Source organism: Tilletiopsis washingtonensis, assembly GCF_003144115.1.
Source record: "Tilletiopsis washingtonensis strain MCA 4186 unplaced genomic scaffold FA09scaffold_10, whole genome shotgun sequence".
Classification (NCBI taxonomy): domain Eukaryota; kingdom Fungi; phylum Basidiomycota; class Exobasidiomycetes; order Entylomatales; genus Tilletiopsis; species Tilletiopsis washingtonensis.
Window position 1 is genome coordinate 439,192 of NW_020312007.1, and position 20,812 is coordinate 460,003.

The 20,812-nt window shown below is 68.8% G+C and overlaps 9 protein-coding genes across 9 annotated transcripts in view; 5 read left to right on the forward strand and 4 right to left on the reverse strand.

The window, feature by feature from the left end:
- FA09DRAFT_297408 (oligomeric complex COG6) overlaps positions 1-1,331 on the forward strand; it is a gene marked incomplete at both ends in the record, with an annotated part of 2,553 nt that extends 1,222 nt beyond the window's left edge. The window contains 5 exons of the mRNA XM_025740206.1: positions 4-146; positions 310-604; positions 635-688; positions 750-911; positions 972-1,331. Of these exons, the coding sequence (XP_025598518.1) occupies positions 4-146; positions 310-604; positions 635-688; positions 750-911; positions 972-1,331 (1,014 nt within the window). The remainder of the gene's footprint in view (positions 1-3; positions 147-309; positions 605-634; positions 689-749; positions 912-971) is intronic.
- A 58-nt stretch (positions 1,332-1,389) lies between these two features.
- FA09DRAFT_325449 (DnaJ-domain-containing protein) lies at positions 1,390-3,462 on the reverse strand (the record flags this gene model as incomplete). Its single annotated transcript, XM_025741168.1, has 9 exons — positions 1,390-1,533; positions 1,585-1,669; positions 1,744-1,981; positions 2,038-2,063; positions 2,117-2,484; positions 2,536-2,641; positions 2,695-2,788; positions 2,840-2,988; positions 3,155-3,462. The coding sequence occupies 9 exons, from the start codon at positions 3,460-3,462 to the stop codon at positions 1,390-1,392; spliced, it is 1,518 nt and encodes a 505-aa protein (XP_025598519.1).
- Positions 3,463-3,729: 267 nt separating this feature from the next.
- FA09DRAFT_22909 (UEV-domain-containing protein) lies at positions 3,730-5,684 on the forward strand. Its single transcript, XM_025739578.1, has 4 exons — positions 3,730-3,781; positions 3,871-4,194; positions 4,432-5,348; positions 5,414-5,684. Exons 1-4 carry the CDS (start codon positions 3,767-3,769, stop codon positions 5,619-5,621), a joined length of 1,464 nt encoding a protein of 487 aa, XP_025598520.1. The 5' UTR covers positions 3,730-3,766; the 3' UTR covers positions 5,622-5,684.
- Positions 5,685-7,220: 1,536 nt separating this feature from the next.
- FA09DRAFT_329854 (cysteine proteinase) lies at positions 7,221-11,080 on the forward strand. Its single transcript, XM_025742358.1, has 5 exons — positions 7,221-7,793; positions 7,857-7,870; positions 7,930-9,073; positions 9,130-9,366; positions 9,426-11,080. The coding sequence occupies exons 1-5, from the start codon at positions 7,554-7,556 to the stop codon at positions 10,881-10,883; spliced, it is 3,093 nt and encodes a 1,030-aa protein (XP_025598521.1). The 5' UTR covers positions 7,221-7,553; the 3' UTR covers positions 10,884-11,080.
- Positions 10,917-12,351, reverse strand: FA09DRAFT_348345 (t-SNARE; the record flags this gene model as incomplete). Its single annotated transcript, XM_025744813.1, has 3 exons — positions 10,917-11,106; positions 11,184-11,440; positions 11,521-12,351. 3 exons carry the CDS (start codon positions 12,349-12,351, stop codon positions 10,950-10,952), a joined length of 1,245 nt encoding a protein of 414 aa, XP_025598522.1. The 3' UTR covers positions 10,917-10,949.
- A 224-nt stretch (positions 12,352-12,575) lies between these two features.
- FA09DRAFT_329856 (cytidine deaminase) lies at positions 12,576-13,260 on the forward strand. Its single transcript, XM_025742359.1, has 2 exons — positions 12,576-12,767; positions 12,959-13,260. The coding sequence occupies exons 1-2, from the start codon at positions 12,608-12,610 to the stop codon at positions 13,237-13,239; spliced, it is 441 nt and encodes a 146-aa protein (XP_025598523.1). The 5' UTR covers positions 12,576-12,607; the 3' UTR covers positions 13,240-13,260.
- Positions 13,224-15,544, reverse strand: FA09DRAFT_329857 (terpenoid synthase). The gene is made up of 3 exons (XM_025742360.1): positions 15,097-15,544; positions 14,668-15,012; positions 13,224-14,607 (listed from the first exon to the last, which is right to left on the reverse strand). The coding sequence occupies exons 1-3, from the start codon at positions 15,445-15,447 to the stop codon at positions 13,312-13,314; spliced, it is 1,992 nt and encodes a 663-aa protein (XP_025598524.1). The 5' UTR covers positions 15,448-15,544; the 3' UTR covers positions 13,224-13,311.
- A 589-nt stretch (positions 15,545-16,133) lies between these two features.
- FA09DRAFT_334257 (hypothetical protein) lies at positions 16,134-17,955 on the forward strand (the record flags this gene model as incomplete). The annotated part of the gene is made up of 5 exons (XM_025743722.1): positions 16,134-16,236; positions 16,300-16,717; positions 16,769-16,867; positions 16,919-17,466; positions 17,522-17,955. The coding sequence occupies 5 exons, from the start codon at positions 16,134-16,136 to the stop codon at positions 17,953-17,955; spliced, it is 1,602 nt and encodes a 533-aa protein (XP_025598525.1).
- Positions 17,956-18,308: 353 nt separating this feature from the next.
- FA09DRAFT_287916 (Metallo-dependent hydrolase) lies at positions 18,309-20,608 on the reverse strand (the record flags this gene model as incomplete). The annotated part of the gene is made up of 6 exons (XM_025739923.1): positions 18,309-18,503; positions 18,560-19,131; positions 19,185-19,252; positions 19,328-19,372; positions 19,454-19,812; positions 19,868-20,608. Coding segments are annotated over 6 exons (1,980 nt in total), but the record flags the coding sequence as incomplete, so codon positions are not given.
- Positions 20,609-20,812: the final 204 nt, after the last annotated feature.

Below are 20,812 nucleotides of genomic sequence, written 5' to 3' on the forward strand. Positions count from 1 at the left end.
CAGCTGCGCATCGAGCAAACAGTCAACTCGCAAGAGGGATGCATCACCACGTTCCATCTGGCCAGCCTGGTGCACTTCTACCGCGTCACGATGGACCACACCGTCGGCTCGAAAGCGAGTCTGAGCCGCATCCTTGCCGAGTGCGTGTTGCGGGGGCCTCGTCGCGCGTCTTTCTCCTGCAGCTTTGGCGACTGAGACTCTCTCTCTCTCTCTCTCTCTCTCTCTCTCTCTCTCTCTCTCTCTCTCTCTCTCTCTCTCTCTCTCTCTCTCTCTCTCTCTCTCTCTCTCCTCTGCCGCCCACAGAATCAGCCAGACATCCTACGAGGCCTTTCTGCGCACGCTCGATCGTCTTGCCGCGGGCCTCGAGCGCATCTCGGAGCCGCCGTCGGCGTCGCTGGATGCGCCGCCGCCGCTGCTCGGCGCGTGCAGCACGCTCAAGGAGCTGCTCGCCGTGCACCAGTCTTCCCTCTCCGAGCAGGACCTCTTCCCCGGCAGCGAGGCAAGTGCGGCGACGAGCAGCAGCGGCGGCCCCAATCTGGCAAACGTGCTCGGCCGCATCGTCGATCCCCTGCTGGCGCTCTGTCGCCGCATGGCCGAGGCGCATGTCAAGAAGCGCGGCGCAAAGGCAAAGGAGGCAGGCGCATGGGAGGCCTCCCTCTTCCTCACCAACTGCCTGTCGCATCTCAAGGTATGTGCCTTGCTCACGGCGCAAACACGGACGTGGCAGCTCACTGGACTGGCCGTGGCAGGCCGTCCTCTCGCCGTATGCGTTTGCCGAGCAGACCGTCAGGGACGTGGAGAAGGACATTGCCGAGCAGATCCTACACATGACCGAGAGCCAGTATGTGCACCTTCTCGGCGAGAGCGGCCTCGCCTCCATTCTCGACGCAATCGAAAATCGGCCGCCAGGGGTAAGCATCATGCCGCGCCTACATCGCAAGCCCATCATCTCACGCGTCTCTCTATTGCAGATTGCGCTTGCGCAACAGGCCGGTGCCACGCCCGATGCACTGGCAAAGCAGCTGGCCAAGCTCGAGGCGTTCCTTGGCTCGCCGCAGCTCATTGCGCCGGCGCGCCTCGCGCTGCTCTCGGCGCCCTCGCTGCGCGCCGTCGTGCACGCCGGCTCGCTGCGGCGCCTGGCGCGTGCGTATGCGCGCATCGAGGAGGAGATCCGCCTGCCGACGAGCGCGTATCCGGCGGGCGTGATGAAGAGGAGCGCGGCTGAGATCCGCCTGCTGCTGGGTATCGAGGAGGAGAGAGAAGATGTGCCGGAGGAGACGAGCATCGCTGAAGCTGTGGCCGAAGCCGAGCCACCCGCCGGCGAGCGGTAGCCAATGCGATGATCTCTCTCCGATCGCACTGTGTGTCGGCGACGGCGGCGGCGCCCATCTACCGCTTCTCCTGCTCCTGCTGCTTCGTATCGATGCGCACATACTCGGCGTCCTTGTCCTCTGCGTTGGCCTCCACGGCGCAGTACACGGAGCCGACGATGCCGAGCGCCGTGGCGCGCAGGCGCTGAGTGCTCTTGGAGACCTGCAGAACCGAGTCAGCAGGCGGGTTCGCAGGCACGAGGACAGCACGCACAGTCTGGTCGAAGAGCACAGAGTCGCACACCTCGCGCACCACCGACTCGACCTCCAGCTTGGCGCCCTTGAACAGCGCCCGCATGCTGGGAGCACACATCGTCAGCAGCAGCCCATGATGAGGAGAGCTCGCAGACTCTCTCTCGAGAGAGGAACTCACCCCTTGCTCGCCGCCTGGTCCTCGAGCTCCTTGCGGCGCTCCTCGCTCAGGCCGCTCTCCTCGGCCTTGGCCAGCTCCTCAAACACGCTCTTGAGCTCCAGCGCCGCGCGCACCGTCGTGACCGTCTCGCGGAGAATGTGCATCTGCGACGAGGCCGAATGGTACAGCCCGCCGATGCCCCACAGCATGCCCGTCGACGCCAGGTAGTGCTTGGCCTTGCCCGAGTAGATGAAGCCGACTGCATCAAGACGCGTCAGCATACAGTGGAGCTGTTCGCGACGGAAAGTCGCTCACCAGCGTGCAGCAACTCGACGCCGTAGCTGGCGGGAACCTGTCAGCTCGCGTGTCGGCCACGCCTTCGAGCGCGACGCACCTCTCCGTCTTGAGCTCTTCGGCCTCGATGCGCGTGATCTCCTTGAAGCTGTCGGCAATCTGGCGCTCCAGCTGCTCGTCCTGCGCATTGCGCACGCTCTCGGTGAAGACACTGAGCTTGCGGATGAGCGTCTCGGCCAGCTTGCGCACGCGCTCCTCGCGCTGCTTGGCCCGCTCCTCGTCGCGCGCCTTCTCCTTTGCCTCCTTTGCCGCCTTGGCCTCGGGCGAAAGCTCCTCCTTCTTCCCCGCGCCCTCGATGGCGGCGCCGTTGGCGGCGCCTGCCTCGCCCTCGCTGGCCTGCTTCTCCAGCTCCTCCGAGTCCTGCTGCAGAGCTTCCTTCATGTCCCGGCCAATCGAGATGGTGCCGATCTGCGGCAAAAGTCAGCGATTGGCTACGCAAGGTAGCGCCGCGGGCCTCACGATATCGTTGAAGCGTGCGCCGCCGAAGAGCGAGCCAAACACCTCTTCCGGGTCGACGAAGCCGTCCTCCGGCACCAGGCCGGGTGTCGAGATGCCAAACTCGTTGCTGCGCGAGGGTCAGCGTCCACAGTGCAAACTCGCGCCAGCAGCAGCACGCACTACTTATGCCGCAGCTCCGGATCCGAGAGCACAGAGTATGCTGTTGCGAGGCGCTTGAAGCGCTCTTCGCCCTCGGGATCGTTGGGGTTCTTGTCTGCACCGCATGTCAGCGGGAGCGTCAAGCGGTCAGGTTCGGCACACTTACCGGGATGCAGCTTGATCGCCAGCTTGCGGTACGCCTTCTTGATCTCGTCGGGCGTGCACGATGGCGGCAGGCCCAGGATGTCGTAGCTGTACAGCTCGCCGGTCAGCTTCCGTCGACGTGGCGCCTGAGGCGCTAAGTCACGCGACATCCTTCATGTGAGGTCCATCGCCTGGCAGGTGTAGACACGCCGCGCAGCCCAAGCACGCTACAGGGACTGCCGCCACAGCAACAGCGATGCATGGGCCTCGATGCGCCCGTTCATCCCCTCAGCTTCGCGACGCCACGGCCGCTGCGCCTCTGCACACCACTCACTACTCGGTGTCGAGCGGCCGCTCGTCGGTGCCGATGCGGCGCTTGTTCTTGAGCTGCTTGCCCGCGGCGCCGGCGCCGCCGCCCGCCGCGCGCGCCTCGCGCAGCACGCGCGCGGCGCCCGGCGGCTCGAAGCGCTGTGCGCAGGTGGCACAGGTGGCCTTGAACGTCGTCTCGGCGGCGGGCAGCGCGGCGAGCTGCGCGGGCGCGGGCGGCAGATACTCGAGCGAGGCGCGGCACTGCGGGTACGGGCAGGTGATGGCCACGTATGCCGGCTCGCGCACGCGCGTGGGCAGCAGCAGCGACGAGCTCATGGCGCAGCGGCGAGGTGGGTTGGGTGGGTGAGAGAGTGGAGGCAGGGAGCAACACGAGACAGGCGCAAAGTGAAAGCGCGAGGGTGCTTTCAAATTCACGTGTAATCTGCTGTAGTCGCGATACAAAGCTGCGCGGACCCCGAGCTTGGCCGACCAACTTCAAGGGCGCACTGCCAGGCCCGGCCGGCGCGCGCGCGCATGAGCCACGCTGCGGCCGCGGCGCTCCTCTCTCTCTCGACGTCCAGCGTCCGCCTCGCCGCCCGCACCAGCGCCTGCCTCGCGCCGCACCCGCGCCACGCCGGCCATGGACCACGCCGTCGTGCGCAAGTGGCTGCGCGACGTGCTCGCCGTCGTGCGTGTGCGCGCGCGCTCCGCCGCCGGCGCCCCGCTGACTCGCGCCGCCCGCAGTATCCCTCCGCCGAGCGCGTCTTCGTCGACGTCGATGCCGTGCTGCTGCATCTCTCCTCGCTCGCGCCGCGCACCGACGTCTTCACCCACGACACGGGCCACTCGGCGCTGCTGCTGCAGCTGCGCGGCACGCTGCCCGTCGCCTTCCGCGGCGCCACCTACCACATTCCCGTCGCCGTGTGGCTGCCGCGCGCCTACCCGCGCGAGCCGCCCATGGTCTTCGTCGAGCCGACGAGCGCCATGCTCGTGCGCCCCGGACCCGACGTTGAGCTTAGCGGCCGTGTCAAGGGCGTGTATCTGAAGCAGTGGGAGCGCAAGTGGGAGGTGAGTGCGGCGCGTGCAAGCGGGCCCGCGCGGCGGCTGTTCTCCGAGGGGCCGGGCAGCAGAGGCGGATGCGGGGTAATCAGGTGGGCTAGCATGTCGCAATCGCGCTCTCTGCATTGCTCGGGCATTGGCTGCACAGCCGCCTGGCCGCCGAGGCCCGCTAGATCCGCCAAACGCGCACGCCAGTGCCCTCGCTGGCAAGCGTCAAGTACAGCAGTGCTAATGCCCGTGCCTCAGTCATGCAACCTCGTTGCGCTCACCCAGTCGCTGCAAGAGCTCTTTTCGCAGATGCCGCCAGTGTATGCCAAGCCGGCACAGCCGGCCACGCCTTCGGGCTCTGCCTCGCCCGCGCGCGTCGCACCTGCCAGCCCTTCGGTGTCGCCCGCTCCGCGGTCTCCTCAGGCGCCGACAGATCCTCGCCAGCGGCCACCGCCGCCACTGGGCGTATCAGGTGATCCTAGGCAGGCTGCAGGCCCACCTGTCCGGCCACCGAAGCCCGGCTCCAGCTTCGACGGGCCGTCGCGCAGCAGCAGTATGGGCACGCCGAGCGCTGGCCCTCTCAGCCCGCTTTCGCAACAAGGGCACTGGGGCCCGCCGCAGCCGCACGAGACACCGCAGCGACCCCTCTCCTACGACGCACGCACACAGTGGGCCGGCCAGTCAGGGCCTATGCCTGAGCACCGCGGCTCCTGGCACGCCGGCGTGAACGGCGCGCAGCATCCAGCGCAATCACCGCAGCACCCTCACGCGCATCAGCCGCCGTCACGGCCTCAGCCGCCGCCAGCATCGCAGTCTGCGCCGCCGCCTGCGCCTCCGCCATCCGGACCTGCGCCGCCGCGGCCGCCGAACCCCGAGCTGCTCTCGCTGCAGACGCAGCTGCAGGCCAAGCTCTCGGCATACCTGCACTCGACGCTCTCGGCGGGCCACGAGCGCAACGAGCAGATGCGGCGCGTCGTTGCAGATCTGGACCGTGGCGCGCCGGCAGTGCTGGATGAGATGGCACGCCTCGAGGCGGTGCGCGACGTCTGTCGCGCCACGGGCGATGGCTTGCAGCGCAGTGTCGACGAAGTGCAGGCGCGCATCCGCGAGCTCAACGAGCGGCCCTCGCCCAGCGCCGACGAGCTGATCTGCGCCACGTCGATCGTCGGCAACCAGTGAGTATTGGACCTTGACCTAGTAGCGGCGGCGCGTGACTGACATTGTCCGTGCCTCGCCGCAGGCTGCTGGACCTCGTGGCAGAAGACAACGCCATCGAGGACACGCTCTACCACCTCGGCCGCGCGCTCAACGCCGAACAGCTGAGCCTGGAGCGCTTCCTGAAGCTGACGCGCTTCCTGGCGCGCGAGCAGTTCATGAAGCGCGCCCTGGCACAGCGCATCTGCGAGGGCATGGGCTGGCCGGACGAAGGGGCGCAGAGCCAGCGGTGAATACGACAGGCTTGGCTTTAGCTCTGCGACCGTCGGCGGATTGTGCGGCCCGATGAGGAGGAAGATGTGCAACGACGTGAAGGAACCGCTGCTTCTGAGGTGCCTCTCTGCTGCTCGATGGATGCATCACAGCAAGCTGGGCGGCGCGTGGATGCTGCTCGCTTCTCTCCTTGGTCGGCGCGTGGCGCCGCGGCTCAGCCCGAGGAAGAGGATGGTGCGGAAGCGCGCGCAGTCACGCGAGTCTGAAGTGCACAGACTACGCCGCAGGCTGCGTCTGCCGACGTGCCGAGCACAGCATGCCGTCGGCATCGTCCATGACATATGCGCTCTCACCCGATGGCAGAGCGAGAAGAGCATGATGTGGAGAGCCTGCGCCGGCGCGCTTCGGGAATCTCTGATGCCCCACTTCTCCCCCCCTCGGCGGCCCTGGATCGCGCGCCGCGTGGCTATTTGCGGGCACGGATGACCCTGCCCCATCCCCGCACTCGCCAGCGATCTCGCAGCGTCAGTCCGGCGCTGCAGCCGCTCAGGCCGAGCAACGCCGCAGCAAAACCCCCTCACGCCAGCTCGAGCTCGATCTGCGCAGCTTCAGCCAGCGTTGCACCTGGTGCAGGTGCGGACGGAAGAAGCAGCTGCGCAGAGGGAGCCTTGGCGCGCCCGCGGCGCGCTCCGGCAGACGGACCCGCGGGCTCGGCGCGCCGTCGGGCACCGCACCGAGCGCCGAGAGCGCACCGCGCGGCCGGAGCACGCCGGCAGCAGAGCATCAGCGCCGTTCCTGGCTCAGGCGCCATCGCTCGCTGCTGCGGACGATGCTCATCCTGCAGCGCATGACGAGACGCAGCAGCGCAGACTCGCAGCAGTGCGTGGGCTCAGCACACCCCACAGCTGAGCAGCAAGCCGATGCGCTGGCTGCTGCGGCCCTTTGAGTCGCCTGCGCCGCCGCGGCGGATGCGTTGGGGCGTCGAGGCTTGCTCCGCGCCTGCTGTGTGCTGCGGCTGATGCTGCGCCGCGCAGCCCCAGCCATCTGACGACATGCGAGACGCCGACGAGCTGCCTGCTCCGCCGCCGCGTTCAGGGGCAACATGAGGTGAGATGGCGACCGCCGGCCGCTGCGTGCGGGGTAGGGCCGGTGGACAGCATTGTCAGGGTCGACGACGGCACGCAGCGGAGCACCCAGAGCATCAGGCAGCGAGGGGCTCATCGTGCTGCCGGCGTGCGTCTGCTCTCGTACGGCGCCGGCAGCAGCGGCAGTGCGCGACAGCATGAGCGCAGCGGCATCAGGCACAGAGAGAGGGCACGCTCGCATCGAGTGCGAGTGCTGTCTGCTGCGGCTGCTGTGCTGTGCTGTGAGCCGCCCGCGCTGCGCCGCGAAGACGAGTCGCTGCCATCATGCGCCTGCAGCTGCAGCTGCACCCGTGCGGCGCCGGGGCGGCGGTGCGCTGCCATCTGATGACGGTGCTGCTGGAGGTGCAGCGTGCAGGCAGAGCAGGGCCGCAGGCCGCCAGCGTCTCGCCTCTCGGCACTCTCGCCCCCCGCGCGCGCGCCGCCGCCGCGCCGCGCCCCGAAGGCCGCCGAGCTGCTGCCACCTGCTGCCGCTGGTGCTGGGCACCTTCGCTCTTGCTTCCTGCCTTCGCGACCCCGTCCCTGTCCCTCTGCTCCGCCGTCGCTGCTGCTGCTCACTCTCGTCGCTGCCTGCACCTCCGTCGCCTGCCGTGCATCGTCTCGCAGCTGCTGCTCGCTGCACGCCCCTCGCAGCTCCTGCACGCAGCTCTCGCCCACGCGCCGGCTCTCGCTGTCGTGCGCCGCATCCGCCTCTCTGCTGCTCCACCTGCTGCCACCGCACTGCTGCCTCCTCGCTGCGCATCGCACGGCCTTCGCTCCGCACGCACATCCTAGCCGCCGCGCCCTTCTGCGTGCTCGCGCCGCCGCAGCATGTCCTTCTCGTGGAAGTCGCTGCTCGGCGCCTCGGGCAGCGGCGGCGCCGCGCCCGGCAGCAGCGGCGCCCTGGGGCCCGGCGGCATGCCCACCGGCGGCCTCGCCGGCAGCGCAGCCATGCTCGCCGCCGCACACGCGGGCGCCCTCGGCACGCACGGCGCCGCCAGCATGGATGCGGCGCTGGCCAGCAGCTGGGAGGAGGCCAGCGAGGAGAGCCGCCTGCTCGGCATGGTCAACGTGAGTGGCTGTGGGATGCGTGCGCCGCAGGCGGAGCAAAGCTGACGAGCCCTGGTCCTGTAGTTCGGCAACACTTGGTGAGTGCTGCGACGTGCCAGCCTGCCGCGGACGCTCAATCGCTGATCCTCTGCTGCAGCTACGCCAACTCTGTCCTGCAGGCGCTCTACTTCTGCAAGCCCTTCCGAGACTCGATGCTGGCGTACGTGCCGCCATCAGCTTCGGGCGAGAGCGCGGCCGAGTCCGGCCATCCGCGCCTCAGCTCCGACGCCGTCACCATCTCGCCGCCCTCGTCGCCGAGCGCAAAGATGGCGACAGCAGGCCGCGCGGCGCCGGCGCTCAACGGCGTTGCTGCGCATCGGCCATCCACTGGACATGCCGCGCTGCAGCAACGGCCAGGCACGGCAGACACCGAGAAGGCCGATTCCGCCAGCCACAAGCGCAAGAGCAGCGCCACGTGGGGCTTCGGCAAGGGCAAGGCGCTGCCGTCTGCGCGCGCCCGGCCAGCGACGAGCCACGAGGCAGAGGCGCTGGGCGCGGCTGCTTCGCGCGAGACATCCTCCTCGCGAGGCAGCGGCGAGGCGGAGCGCGCACATGCCAACGGCGCAGCCGCTGATGACAGCCCGCTGGACGACACGGCGTCGCTCTTTGCGACGCTGCGTGATCTCTTCCACCTCATCGCAACGGAGCCGCCACAGCTGCCGCCCGCTGCCATCGCTCCGGCCGCTGGCTCTGCAGCGCCTGGCGCGTCGGCATCGTCCGGCTCAACGAGCCTGGGCCGCAAGGGCTCGTCGCGTCCGGCGCCGAGCGCTGGTCGCGGCGGTCTTGGCAACGCCGTGCTTGCCGCGGCAGCTGCAGCAGGAGGCGCCACGCCTGCCTCGCAAGCTGCGCCAGCCACGCCTGTGAACGGCCTGGCCATCGGCGGCGGCGAGGCGGCTGGCACGGTCAATACGCGCGCACTGCGCGGCTTTCTGAATGCTCTGAAGCGCGAGAACCTGCTGTTCGACAGCAACTTGCACCAGGATGCGCACGAGTTCCTCAACTTCATCCTCAACCGCGTCGGCGAGGACATTGTCGCCATGCCGCGGGAAGAGGACGACACGCGGCGCGGCAGCGCGGCCAGCGATCACGCGCCGACGGTGGAGGACGGCGACATGCCGCCGTTGCCGGTGCAGCCTGTGCACCGCCGCAGCGTCAAGGAGGTGGCTGGCGGCCAGACATGCGTGCATCGTCTGTTCGAGGGCATCCTGACGAACGAGACGCGGTGTCTGACATGCGAGACTGTGAGTGACTCTCACGAGCTAGGCCCGCTGCACTGCGCTGACTGTCCCACGCTCAGATCACGTCGCGCGACGAGGCCTTTCTCGATCTCTCCATCGACATTGAGCGCAACTCGTCGGTGACATCGTGCCTGAAGCAGTTCAGCGCCAGCGAGATGCTCTGCTCGCGCAACAAGTTCTTCTGCGACACGTGCTCGGGCCTGCAAGAGGCAGAGAAGCGCATGAAGGTCAAGCAGCTGCCCAATGTGCTGGCGCTGCACCTCAAGCGCTTCAAGTATGAGGAGCAGCTGCAAAAGGTGCGTGCGCGTTTCGACACGTGGCTTGGGTCTCCGTGCTGACTATGACCCACCCGCAGTACGTGAAATTGACGTACCGCGTCGTCTTTCCGTTCTCGCTGCGGCTCTTCAACACGTCCGACGACGCGCCCGACCCGGATCGACTGTACGACCTCTTTGCCATCGTGGTGCACGTCGGCACTGGCCCGCACCACGGCCATTACGTCGCCATCATCAAGGTCGGCCGGCGCTGGTGCGTCTTTGACGACGAGACCATCACCTTCATCGAGGAGGCCGACATTGTGCGCTACTACGGCGACACGCCCGGCACGGGCTCTGCGTACGTCCTGTTCTATCAGGCGCGTGATCTGGACTTCGAGGGCCTCGGCCTGCCCCCTCACGCGCCGCTGGCATGGGCACCGCCGCCGCCGCCGCGCGCCTTCATGGCGCAGGGCATGTCCGGCGCAGCAGCTGGCACGGCGTCGGCCGGCAGCTATGCCACGCCGCTGGCTGGCGGCTCCCACGCTGGATCGGGAGCCGCGACACCCGCGGGCAGCGCTGCCGCGACACCCGCTGGCTTCTTCGCGCGCAGACAGGCCAGCGGCGCCGAGACAGATCTGCCGTCGGGCGCGCAGACGCCCGCATCTCAGAGCGGCGCCGGCGGAGCCAACGGCGGCGGCTGGCTCAGCAGTCTGCGCAGCGGCGGGCGCGAGCGGCGCGCGACGAACAGCAGCATGGGCGCGAGCGCGCCGAACACGCCGGCGGACGCGCTCTCCAACTCGATGACGCTGCCGCCGCCGCCTAGCTCCTTCCGCCCGCCAGTCGTCTCCACGAACGCGGGCCTGGGCTTCGAGCAGCAAGACGATGCCGCCTCGATGCGTACTTCGTCGACGGGCTCGGCAGCCGCCGCCCTGGTGGCGCGGGGCCGCTCAGACGGCACGGTGGGCCTTGGGCTGCCCAATGCCGCCGGCATCTCGCGCACGAGCTCAGCGTCGCCCGGGCCGCGCAGCACGCAGCTGCCTGCCACGCTCGTCGAGGAGCCCGTCACGTTTGGCGACTACACGCCGGCCGTGCCCGCCGCCGCGTCACTGCAGGCGCCGTCAGCACCGGACCAGACGCTCGTCTCGCCGATGAGCGAGGTGCCCGGCGTCAGCCTTGACAGCGTGGCCCGCGGCGCTGCCCCGACAACGCCCTCGAAGCCGGCCGCTGCGCCAACAGCCAGCACGCCGTCGCCATCGCCAATGAAGGCGTCTGCCAGCGGTGGCGCCGTACCCGCATCGCCGTTGGTGTCGCAGGGTGCCGCCTTTGCGCCAGCCGACCGGCCGCTTTCCAAGAAGGAGCAGCAACGCATCGCCAAGGAGAGCCGGCGCTCCAGCGTGCACTCGACGCACGGCACGGCGCTGCCCATGGGCATGACTGCCGCGCCATCGGCACCTGCCCTGCCCTCGAGCTTCACGCCTGCCCAGACTGAGGGCCACGTGAAGCGCCGCAGCACGCTGGGCCGATTCGGCTTCGGCAAGAAGGACAAGGACAAGTAGCAATGCCAGAGCGCTTGACACCTTGACACAGACGCACACGAGTCCGGTGACAGCAGCGTTGCAGTATCATGGCCCAAACGGACTGGCGCTGCTCTGTGGCGGCAGTGGCGCCGGCGACGAGAAGGCGCGCCAGAACGGCTTGATGATGAGCAGCGCGAGCGCGAGCATGAGCAGCAGCACGAGCAGCAGGATGCACTGCCCGCGCGATGTGCGGGCTTGGTAGCTGCGTGAGCGAGAGAGCGACATTAGCAGTCGCAGCGGCAGAGCAGAAAGTGCCCTCTCGCGGCACGCCGCACTCACGTTGTGGCAGTGTTGAGCTCGCGCACACTCTCCTGCATGTCGCGGCTCATGCTGTCGATGTTGTAGTCGATGCGATCCAGCATCGTGCCCTGGTCAATGACGAGGGCCGACAGATCCTGGAAGAGCTCGGCCAGCTCGGCGATGGAGCGTGCAATCTGGTCGATCTCGCGGTCGCGCGCGGCCAGGTCCAGCTCGGCCTGCGTCTGCGGCGCCTCTTCTTGCAGCAGCAGCTGGCTCTGCGAGCTGCTCTTGGACAGCTGCGCCCGTGACTGAGGCGCGACGAGGATGATCAGACGTACGCCTCACAGAGCTGCCGGCATGAGGCGCAGCGCTGCACACCCGCGGCAGCACTCACCAACTCAACGTCTTCCCGCAGCGCTTCTCGCTCCTCTGCGCCCTTGCCACTGCCTGAGCCGGCAGTCCACTCCTTGCCGCGCGCCTCGATGCCGCGCATGCGGCGCATGTAGTCGGCCTGCCGCTTCCTGAACGCGGCGCTGAGCGTCTGGACGCGCGTCGCGAGCGCCGTTTGCACGTTGCGTGCCAGCGCCGCTTCAGACGCGGCTGCGTTGGCCGCAGTCGCATTGGCCAGCTGCCGGATCTGCGACGTAGCCTTGCGCAGATCCTGTGATGCCCATGTCAGCAGGAGGATGGCGCCGAAGCGGCTGGTCAGGCGCACCTTTGTGATCTCCTGCGTGAGCGTCTCGATGGCGCGCTCCTCGGCGCGGCGGTCGACGAAGCCCGGCAGCAGATGCTTGGCATGCATGCGCTCGAGGCGTTCCATCTTCGGCCCAATGCCGTGCAGCAGTGCCTCTACGGCATCGCTCGTGTCTACCCAGCGCGGCGGCAGCGCCTCGGCCGCGGCGGGCGGGTAGGAGGCGAGGGCGCCCGAGGCATCGTAGTACGTGCCGGGCCGCCGCGGACGCTGCGGCGCGCCCTGTGCCTCGAGGTCTGCGCCCAGCAGCGGCGACTCGAAGGAGGAGCGCGACGAGGAGGCAAAGGCGTTGCTCGTGCGCCGCGGTGCTGATGAGCGGTAGGAGAGAAAGAGCAGCGTGCGCGAGCGCCAGGCGCCGAGATGCGGATCGTCGACAGGCGCGCCGGCCGCCGCCGCGCCCGCCGCCGAGGCCGAGCCGGCGGACTCGTGCGAGTAGGAGCGCACGGGAAAGGCCATGCTGCTCGGCGGCGGCGAGCGAGGCGTGCAGTCGGAGTGGCAGCTGTTGCGCGGGAGGATGTGGAAGCAGGCCAAGCACGGCAGGCGCGGCGTGTCGGCGCGGGGCGCGCGCGCATGGCGAGCGCCCGTGCGCGGCGCCACGCTCCCGCACGGGAGCAGCCGCGCCTCCGTGGCATCAGGGGGCGCCTCGCCGGGCGCTGTCGTGTGCCGAGTCTGCCTCGCAACCCTCACCTCCCTTCCCGCAACGTCTCGCGCCATGTCGCTCGCCCTCGCAGACGAGGTGCGCCTCGTGCGTGCGGCCCTCGACGCCCGCGAGCGCGCCTACGCGCCCTACTCCAAGTTCCGCGTCGGCGCGGCACTGCTGCTCGACGATGGCAGCCTCGTGCCGGGCGCCAATGTCGAGAATGCCTCGTACGGTGCGTCGTCGGCAGCGTTGAGGGCAGCACTGGCGCTGCGATGCGCGGCGGCTGAGAGGGGACAGGGCTGCTGGCGCCGCGTCGTCGCCTCTCCACTCCCTGTGGGCGCCGCCTTGGGCCGCACCCGCTGCTCGGCCATGAAGAAAAGCAGCGCTGCGCTCCAGTCAGAGTTCCATGCTGACGCTTCCCAGGCGCCGGCATCTGCGCCGAGCGCACTGCGCTGTGCAGCTGGCGCGTCTCGGCAGCGACGCCTGCGCGCATTGTCGCCGTGGGTGTGGCGTCCGACATCGTAGCATCGCCATGTCCGCCGTGCGGCATCTGCCGGCAGTTTCTGCGCGAGTTTGTGGCGCTCTCCACGCCCATCTACATGCCTCTCGCGGGCTGGAAGGAGGGCGACAAGGTCGAGGTGCGCACGCTCGAGCAGCTGCTGCCGCTCAGCTTCGGGCCCGACGATCTGGACAAGCAGAAATGACATACAGCATCGACAGCCAAAGAGTCTAGCCTACATCGGCAGAGAGCGGCACAGCAGGTATGAGCATTCCAGTCAAGCATACACGGCACGCAGCGCCACGACGGCGCGCCGCCACTTGGGCACCACTGCCCGGTCGCCACGCTCCCAGGCCTCGCGTGGCTGATGCCGGATGACCTGGGCAATGTCGAAGTACACGGCGCAGGCGGCACGCAGGCCGGCTCGCGCAGGCCGCGAGGGCACGTCGTCGAGCGCCGGTGCGGCACTGGCAAAGAGGCCCTCGGCACGCTGCAGGAGCGCTAGGACGTGTGGCCGCAGCTGCGCCGCAGTGGGGCCCTTGCTACTTGGCGTGCCGTCGCCGAGCTGCCCGGCGGCCAGCGCTGGCGCCATCCAGGCGTCCTCGGGCCGCTCGAAGACGAGGTAGCAGCGCCGCAAGGTGCGCGCGTCGCCCACGACGTCGCGCGCGACATTGACGAGCTGCAGCGCGACACCCATGCGGCGCGCCTGCCACAGCAGCAGCGCCAGCGCTTCCCGTGGCGGCGCAGCGTCGACGTCGCGGCTCACCGCCAGCGAGCGCGGCACCGGCGCGCCAGAGCGGCCGAGCACGACGCGCACGCACATCTCGCCCACGACGCCAGCGACGCACTGGGCGTAGTCGAGCAGCTCTTGTGGCTGCGTGAACACGCGCCCGCCAGCGCCGCCGAGGGCCACGTCGATGGCGTAGCCGCGCAGCAGCTCTTGCCAGAGCGCCAGCGGCACGAGGCGGCGCAGCGGGATGCAGGCGCACGCGCACGCGCGCAGCTCCTCGAGGCCCTGCGCGCCGAGCGAGCCCTTGGCGGCGGCGTATGCCTGCGTGGCGGAGCGCACGGCAGCGCGTGCCGCCTCGTCGCTCTGCGCCTCGTCCTGGCAGAACGCAGCCGCGCCGACGGCGTGCAGGAGCTCGAGACGCGCGCGCTGCTCGGCTGCAGAGAGCGGTGCCTCGTCGATGGCGTCGTCGGCGGCACGGCAAAGCGCATACAGGCTCGCCAGGTCGCGCCGCAGATCCCACGGCAGCAGTCGCGCGGCCGCAGCAAAGCTGGCACTGGCGCGCGAGAGGACGCGCTCGGCCACCTCGGCATCGGCATCGGCAGCGGAGGGGCCGGTCGGGGCTGCAACGAAGGCGGTCCAGAGCGCGGCAAGCGACGAGGCGCGCAGTGGCATGTACGACGGCGAGAGCGGCGTCGTCTGCGAGGCGTGCGTGCGCCGCAGCTGCAGCGCGCATGTGTCGAAGGCCAGCGACGCGCTGATCAGGATAAGGTTCGTGACGAGGAAGAAGCACATCTCCTCAATCGGCAGATCTGGCAGCGGAAAGATGTTGAAAGACGTGGTCTCCTGCGAAAGACCCGCCGCCGGTCAGTCAGGCACAGTCAGAGCGTCTGTGCCGCCACTCACAGTGATGTGCCATGTGCCGCGGTGAATGGCAAAGCGGTCGAGCGCACAGAGCAGCGCCGAGGGCGCCAGCCACGCCGCTGCCCACATGGCCTTGTGCGTGCGCGGCATGGCCATCCAGGCGCCCTGCGTGCCCCACCAGAGCAGCGCGAGCGGCAGGGCCGCCCACCAGGCAATCATGCCGGCGTAGTAGCTGTGCTCGCCCGGCCGTGCGAAGCGCGCGCCGAGGAAGAAGACGCCGAGCGGCAGCAGAAAGAGCAGCGGCCGATGTGCGCGGGCCGGCGTCGGCGCCAGCCAGCGCAGCAGCAGCACGGCCTGCAGCGTCGTGAGGAGCGACTGGATGATGAACTGCGGGAGGTGTGTGAGCGGCTAGGGCCCGGACGTGAGGCGTGTGCGACACTCGGCGCAGCGCACATCCGTCATGGCACTCACGAAGGCGTATTCCTCGACGGGCACCCAGCCCACGCGCGCCATGACGCACGGCGGCGGATAGGACCAGGCGCCCTGGCGCACAATCTCGTTGTCCCACGGCGTCGTCCAGACGAAGGCGATGGCGGGCAGCAGCACGAGGCGCGCCATGTCGAGCGGCGTCAGCAGCGGGCGAGCGGCCGCGGCGGCAAGCGCCAGGAGCGGCAGCGAGAAGCGCAGATGGAAGTCGCCGTAGCGCAGCACGCAGCCGGGCGCGGCGGGGCGCAGCCAGGAGAGGAGCGGCAGCAGCACGGCGCTCAGCAGCAGCAGCACGGCCGCCGATGGCCGGCGCGGCGGTGGTGCGGCCGAGGCCATGGCGGCGCCGCGGGCAGGAGCAAGCAGAGGTGTTGGTGTATTAGCACGGCATGTGGAGGGAGGGAGAGGCGGTCGGAGGTAGCACAGAGAGGGTGGATGAGGAGGTGAAGGAAGCGAGGCGCAGGCCGCCGCGGCGGGCGAGCTTCAGGGCGGGCCGCCGGCTTGGGCGGCTCGGTCGGCGGCACGGCACACTCAGCCGCCAAGGGGCGAGCGGACGTGTCCCGGCTCCCGGCGCGCGGCTCGCTTCGACTGACATCCTAGATCGCGCGTGCTCTCTTTCTGCGAGCCGGTCTGCGCTCTGCCGTCAGACTCGACTGAGAGGCAGCGCGCAGCTGCAGCATGCAGGGTTCAGGCGCGATCTGCAGCGGCTGCAGCTGCATGCTGAGCGCTGGTGCCGCGGCACAGGTGTCGGCGGATGCGGCCGCGGCGCGAGCATGCGCGAGGTGGAGCGCAGGTGCAGGCGCGGAGCCACAGGCGTCAGCGAGGTGTCATCAGCGCGCGCGACGGTGGGGCGCGGCATCCCTCCTCCGCTCCACGCGCGCCGCCGTCACACATCCAAGCCACAGCAAGAGGAGCAGCGGCAAGCGCGCAGAGGACGCAGCAGCGGGATCGGCGACAGGCCTGCTCGCCGCAGCACCCTCAAGGGGCAGGAGGCAGCAGCGTGCACCGCGCACGCCGCAGCGGCCATGGCCGCCACGTCGCGCCCCCTGGCACGCGTGCCATCCGCGTCGGACAAGCCGCCGCTGCCGCCCGTCGACGTGCCGCAGGACGCTGCAACAACAGCGGCAGGTGACGAAGCGCAGACTCCCGCTCCATCTGCAGCGGTCGCCGATGATGCCGACGTTCGTCCAGCGGCGCCGCTGCCCCGCCGCTCGCTCTTCCAGCTGGCACTGCAGCATGCACTGAGCTCCTGGGGCACGCGCAGCTACGAGTTTGCGGCGCCGCTCTTCTTCATCCACGCCTACAGCGCCTCGCTGCTCGCTGCCTCGCTGTATGGCTGTCTCACGACGCTCGCCGCCATCCTGCTCGCCGGCAGCGCCGGCCGGCTCGTCGATGTGTACGCGGCGCGCAAGCGGGCCATGCTGCGTGGCGCCGTCGCGGTGCAGAGCGTGGCGCTGGCGGCGGCCTACGCTCTCTTTGCTACGCTGCTCAACGTCGATCATCTCGGCCGGAACGCTGAGAACGCCGGAACGGGGCCAGAACGGGGCAGTCCGAACGCCGACGTCTGGACGCTCTTTGCCGCCATCACAGCCGTCGGCTGCGTGGTAACGTGAGCCGTGCGGCCGCAGGACACAGTCTGCCAGTGCTGACAACCACACAGGCTCGCCAACGTGAGCGTCAGTGTCTCGATTGAGCGCGACTGGGTCACTTCCATCGCCGCACACGACTCGCGCACGCTGTCACGGCTGAACGCCATCATGTGTGTGCGACTTGCGAGGTGCTCTCGTCGTTAGCTGATCCTCGTCCGCAGGCGCCGCATCGACCTGCTTACCAAGCTTCTGGCGCCACTCTTCGTCTCGCTGCTAACCAGCACGGCCGGCTATCCGCGCGCCTGCTTCATTCTGCTAGGCTTTGCGCTCGGCGGCGGACTCTTGCAGCTGCTGCTCATCGGCCGCACCTATGCCTGCTTCCCGGCGCTCGCGGCGGACGAGGCGCGCGTGCGGGCACTCAAGCTCGAGCAGCAAGAGCCGAGTCCCTCGCCGGACGTCGCGATGGCGCAGAGCTATCCGCCTCGCCGCGTGGCACGGGCACAGGCAGGCGTGCGCAGCTGGCTGCAAGGCCAGGTCTCCGACTGGCGCGTCTTTGTGCGCATGCCCGTCTTTCCCAGCTCCGTCTCGCTGGCGCTGCTCTACATGAGCGCCCTCTCGTTTGACCCGGCCTTCATCGGCTACCTCAAGAGCGAGACGTACTACTCGGACGCCATGGTGGCGGGGATGCGCGGCCTGTGCGTCGTGACGGGGCTGGGAGGCACGTTCCTGGCGCCATATCTCATCTCGCGCATCGGTCTGACTAGGACTGGTAGGTGCAAGCCAGCACATTGCCGCCTCTTCGCCTCCACTGACGGCAGGCCCAGGCACCTGGGCGCTGGCGATGCTGCTTCTTCCCCTGCTGCCCACGCTGCTGGCGCTCTTCCTCGGTGCCGGTCCCGGGCGCGAGCGGCCAGCATGGAACGGCGCCTTGCTCTTTGGCGGCATGGCTGCAAGCCGCGTAGGCCTCTGGAGCTTCGACCTGGCGCAGCTGCAGATGGTGCAAGAGGCCCTCTCGACGCATCCGCGCCGCAACAGCCTCATGGCGCTGCAGGTCTCGCTGCAGAATCTCTTCGACCTGGGACACTACGGCCTCACGATTGGCTGGTCGCTGCCGTCGCAGTTCAAATACGCGGCGCTCACGTCGTACTGCGCCCTGCTGGCGGCGGGCGTCATCTACGTGGGCGTGTACGCGCGGCGCGATCGCGGCCATGTGCTGCATCTGGGCTGGCTGCGCCTGCACGACACCAAGAGCCGCTGAGAGGTGCGCTGCCTGTAACTGTATCGATGTGCTGCTCTGCTTGATGCTGCTCTGCATCGCAATGGCCGCACGAGCAGAGCCTGAGGCGAGCTCGAGTCGGTACCTCTTCTGAATGCGTATGCTGTCCGCACGGCACACAGCAGGCACCTCCCTTTCGCCGCTACCGCCCCTCTCCCCGCCTCTCATGGGAAGCACATCACGCGCACTCTAGAAGGACTGAGTCTCATCAAGGCCGCATCATGTTGTCATTGCATGAGCATCTCAGCGACGCGAAGCAGAGCAGTGAGCAAGCAGCAGCGCCCATTCGATGCGGCCAGGCGCACCCCAGGCCCATCCCCGCTGTGTGGCTACGCAATCGGCGATGTCCCGCCGACGCATCGCCCGCGTACAAAGACGCCAGCGATATTGCGATCATCTCCCGCGAAGATCCACTTCTCGAACAGCGCGGGCAGTGCGTCTTCGGGCTCAATGTACAGGCCCGGACAGCCCGTGTAGCCTTTGACAGCATCCCATGCGCTCGTGGTGCGCACGAGGAGCGCGTCGAACTCCTGTCGCGGCAGAAGGGCTCAGCGATGAGCGAGGGATTCAGCAGCGAGAGACGCACCTTGCCGACGTCGAGTGAGCCAATCGAGTCAGAGAGCGAACACACCTCGGCGCCGCCGAGCGTGGCGAGGTAGAAGAGCGTACTGAGGCGCAGTGGACCCTTGCAGAAGTCCACGCTCTCCGGCATTGTCTGATCCTCCGCCTCGCCCACCTTGTCCGGCAGCTTCTTCTCGCTCGCCTCTACAATCTTGGCCTGCGTCTGCAGGTTGGAGAAGTTCAAGACCTTCGCCACCACGCTCGCCTCGCGAATGACGCCCAGCATGCCGAGACTGAAGCCGCCGCTGGCGTCGGAGCCCAGGCCGACCTTGATGCCGCGGTTCAGCATCTCGCCCACGCGGCTGGCGCCCGAGCTGAGGTTGCCGTTGGAGACGGGACAGTGCGACACGCCGCACTTGCGCTTGGCGATGAGTGCCATCTCGGCGTCCGAGAGATGGATGGCGTGGGCGAGAATCGTCCGCGGGCCGAGCAGGTTGAAGGAGTCGTAGATGGCCGTGTACGACTCCAGGCCAGGGTATAAGGAGCGGGTGAACTCGACTTCGGTGACGTTCTCGGAGAGATGTGTCTGGATGCGCACTGTGGCATCATGTGAGAGGAAGTGCGAGACGCGGTGAGAAGGCCACACGCACGCGTGGGGTCCTTCGAGGAGAGCGCGGCCAGGCCGGCTAGCAGAGCGTCGGAGCAGGCAATGGCGAATCTGGAGCGAAAATGGGGGCCGTCAGCCTCTGAGAGCACCGCATCGCCACGGATCAATCGGCTCCTGACCCCTCACCTCGGCGTGAGGATGGGCAGGACGAGCGCCTTGACGCGTGCTGGACTAGCCGCCGTCGTGGCGCAGCGAGTGTGAGCGACCGCAAGCGGCTTCGCACTGGCATCAGGTTGTCTTTGCGGGCTTAACCCTTTCTGTTCCCTCGAAAGAGCAGACGCAGCGTTCCTTCGACCTTCAATGCCACGCTGCACGGCGCGGGAGCGAGGCGGCGCCGGCGAGGCTTGACGCGAGCCAGCGAGCGGCAGTGCAGCAGGTGGCAGTGGAGAGACATCGGCGTCGGGCGAGGAAGTGCCAGGCTCAGCCTCATTCGGCTCGCCCATCAGCTCGTTCATCGTACGACTGAGGCGCGCCAGACTGGCGTCCATCTCGGCAGAGCCGCGCGAGGGACGCATGTCGGGAGACGTCACTGACGGCGGCTCGCCGTATGGCCGCAGTGCACGGACATGCTGAATGAACGCTTTCGTCGACTCGAGGCTGAGACTGGCGTTCTGGAGGCAGGCGTCAGCTTCTCGCCGCCTGCAGCACCCCTGCGCAACCTCTGACCTTCTCGGTGTACTCGCTCGGGCAGTTACGATCCATGTTGCACTTGCCCACGAGTGCCCTCATGCCGCGCTCATTGCAGATGTCTGCAAGAATCTCGCACGCCTCCTGATGCAGCGTGCCATACAGTGCCGCACACGTAGTGCCCGAGTCGAGCATGCGCTGCACGACGGAGTGGTACGTGGTGCGTGCGTACTCTGACGACTCGAAGAGGCGCTCGCGCGGGAAGGTGATCTTCTCGAGCCAGGCGAGCAGTTCGTAGGACTGTCCCAGGCCGATGTTCGGCACCTGACAGGCATGCACGTGCGTGTCGACGAAGCCGGGACAGAGAAAGTCGCCGCGCTCCAGGCGGACGATGTCGACGGAGGCGGCGTCCCAGCCGTGCTGCGCCAGCACCTCGAGCAGAGCCTTCTCCTCGCGCTCGGCCTCGGCCTTGAGGCGCGCCTGCTGCGCTGCCTCCTTGGCGCGCTGCTGCTCCTTGCGGCTCTGCAGCAGCGGCGTCGGGTCCGGATCGTCGGCGTCGGCGCCGCCAAAGCCCTGCTCCGCGACGGCCGCCGCCGCGGCGGCGTCGGGGCGCGCCGTCGCTGCACCAGCCCACTGCTCGAGATCCTGGACGAAGCGAATGACGCCTGATGAGCCTACGCCCAATGCGGCGCGCGTGACGAAGCGCAGCTCGAGCAGGGAGATGGGCGAGACGACGGCGCCGAGATAGACGCGCCGCGGCAGATGCGCGGGCGCAGGCAGCGGAGGACGCTGTGGGGCCGGCATGGTCGAGGAGATGGTGGTGGCTGAGAGCGAGCGTGTCGCGCAAGGCTGTGCCTGGATGCTGAGGCCCCTCCACAGGAGCACAGGCCGCCGGCGCAGCCCTCCCACGGGCCGCCGGCTGGGGGGCGATAGGAGATAGGCGAAGTGAAGCGGAGGTGCCGCGGCCGGCCGCACCGCGCGTGT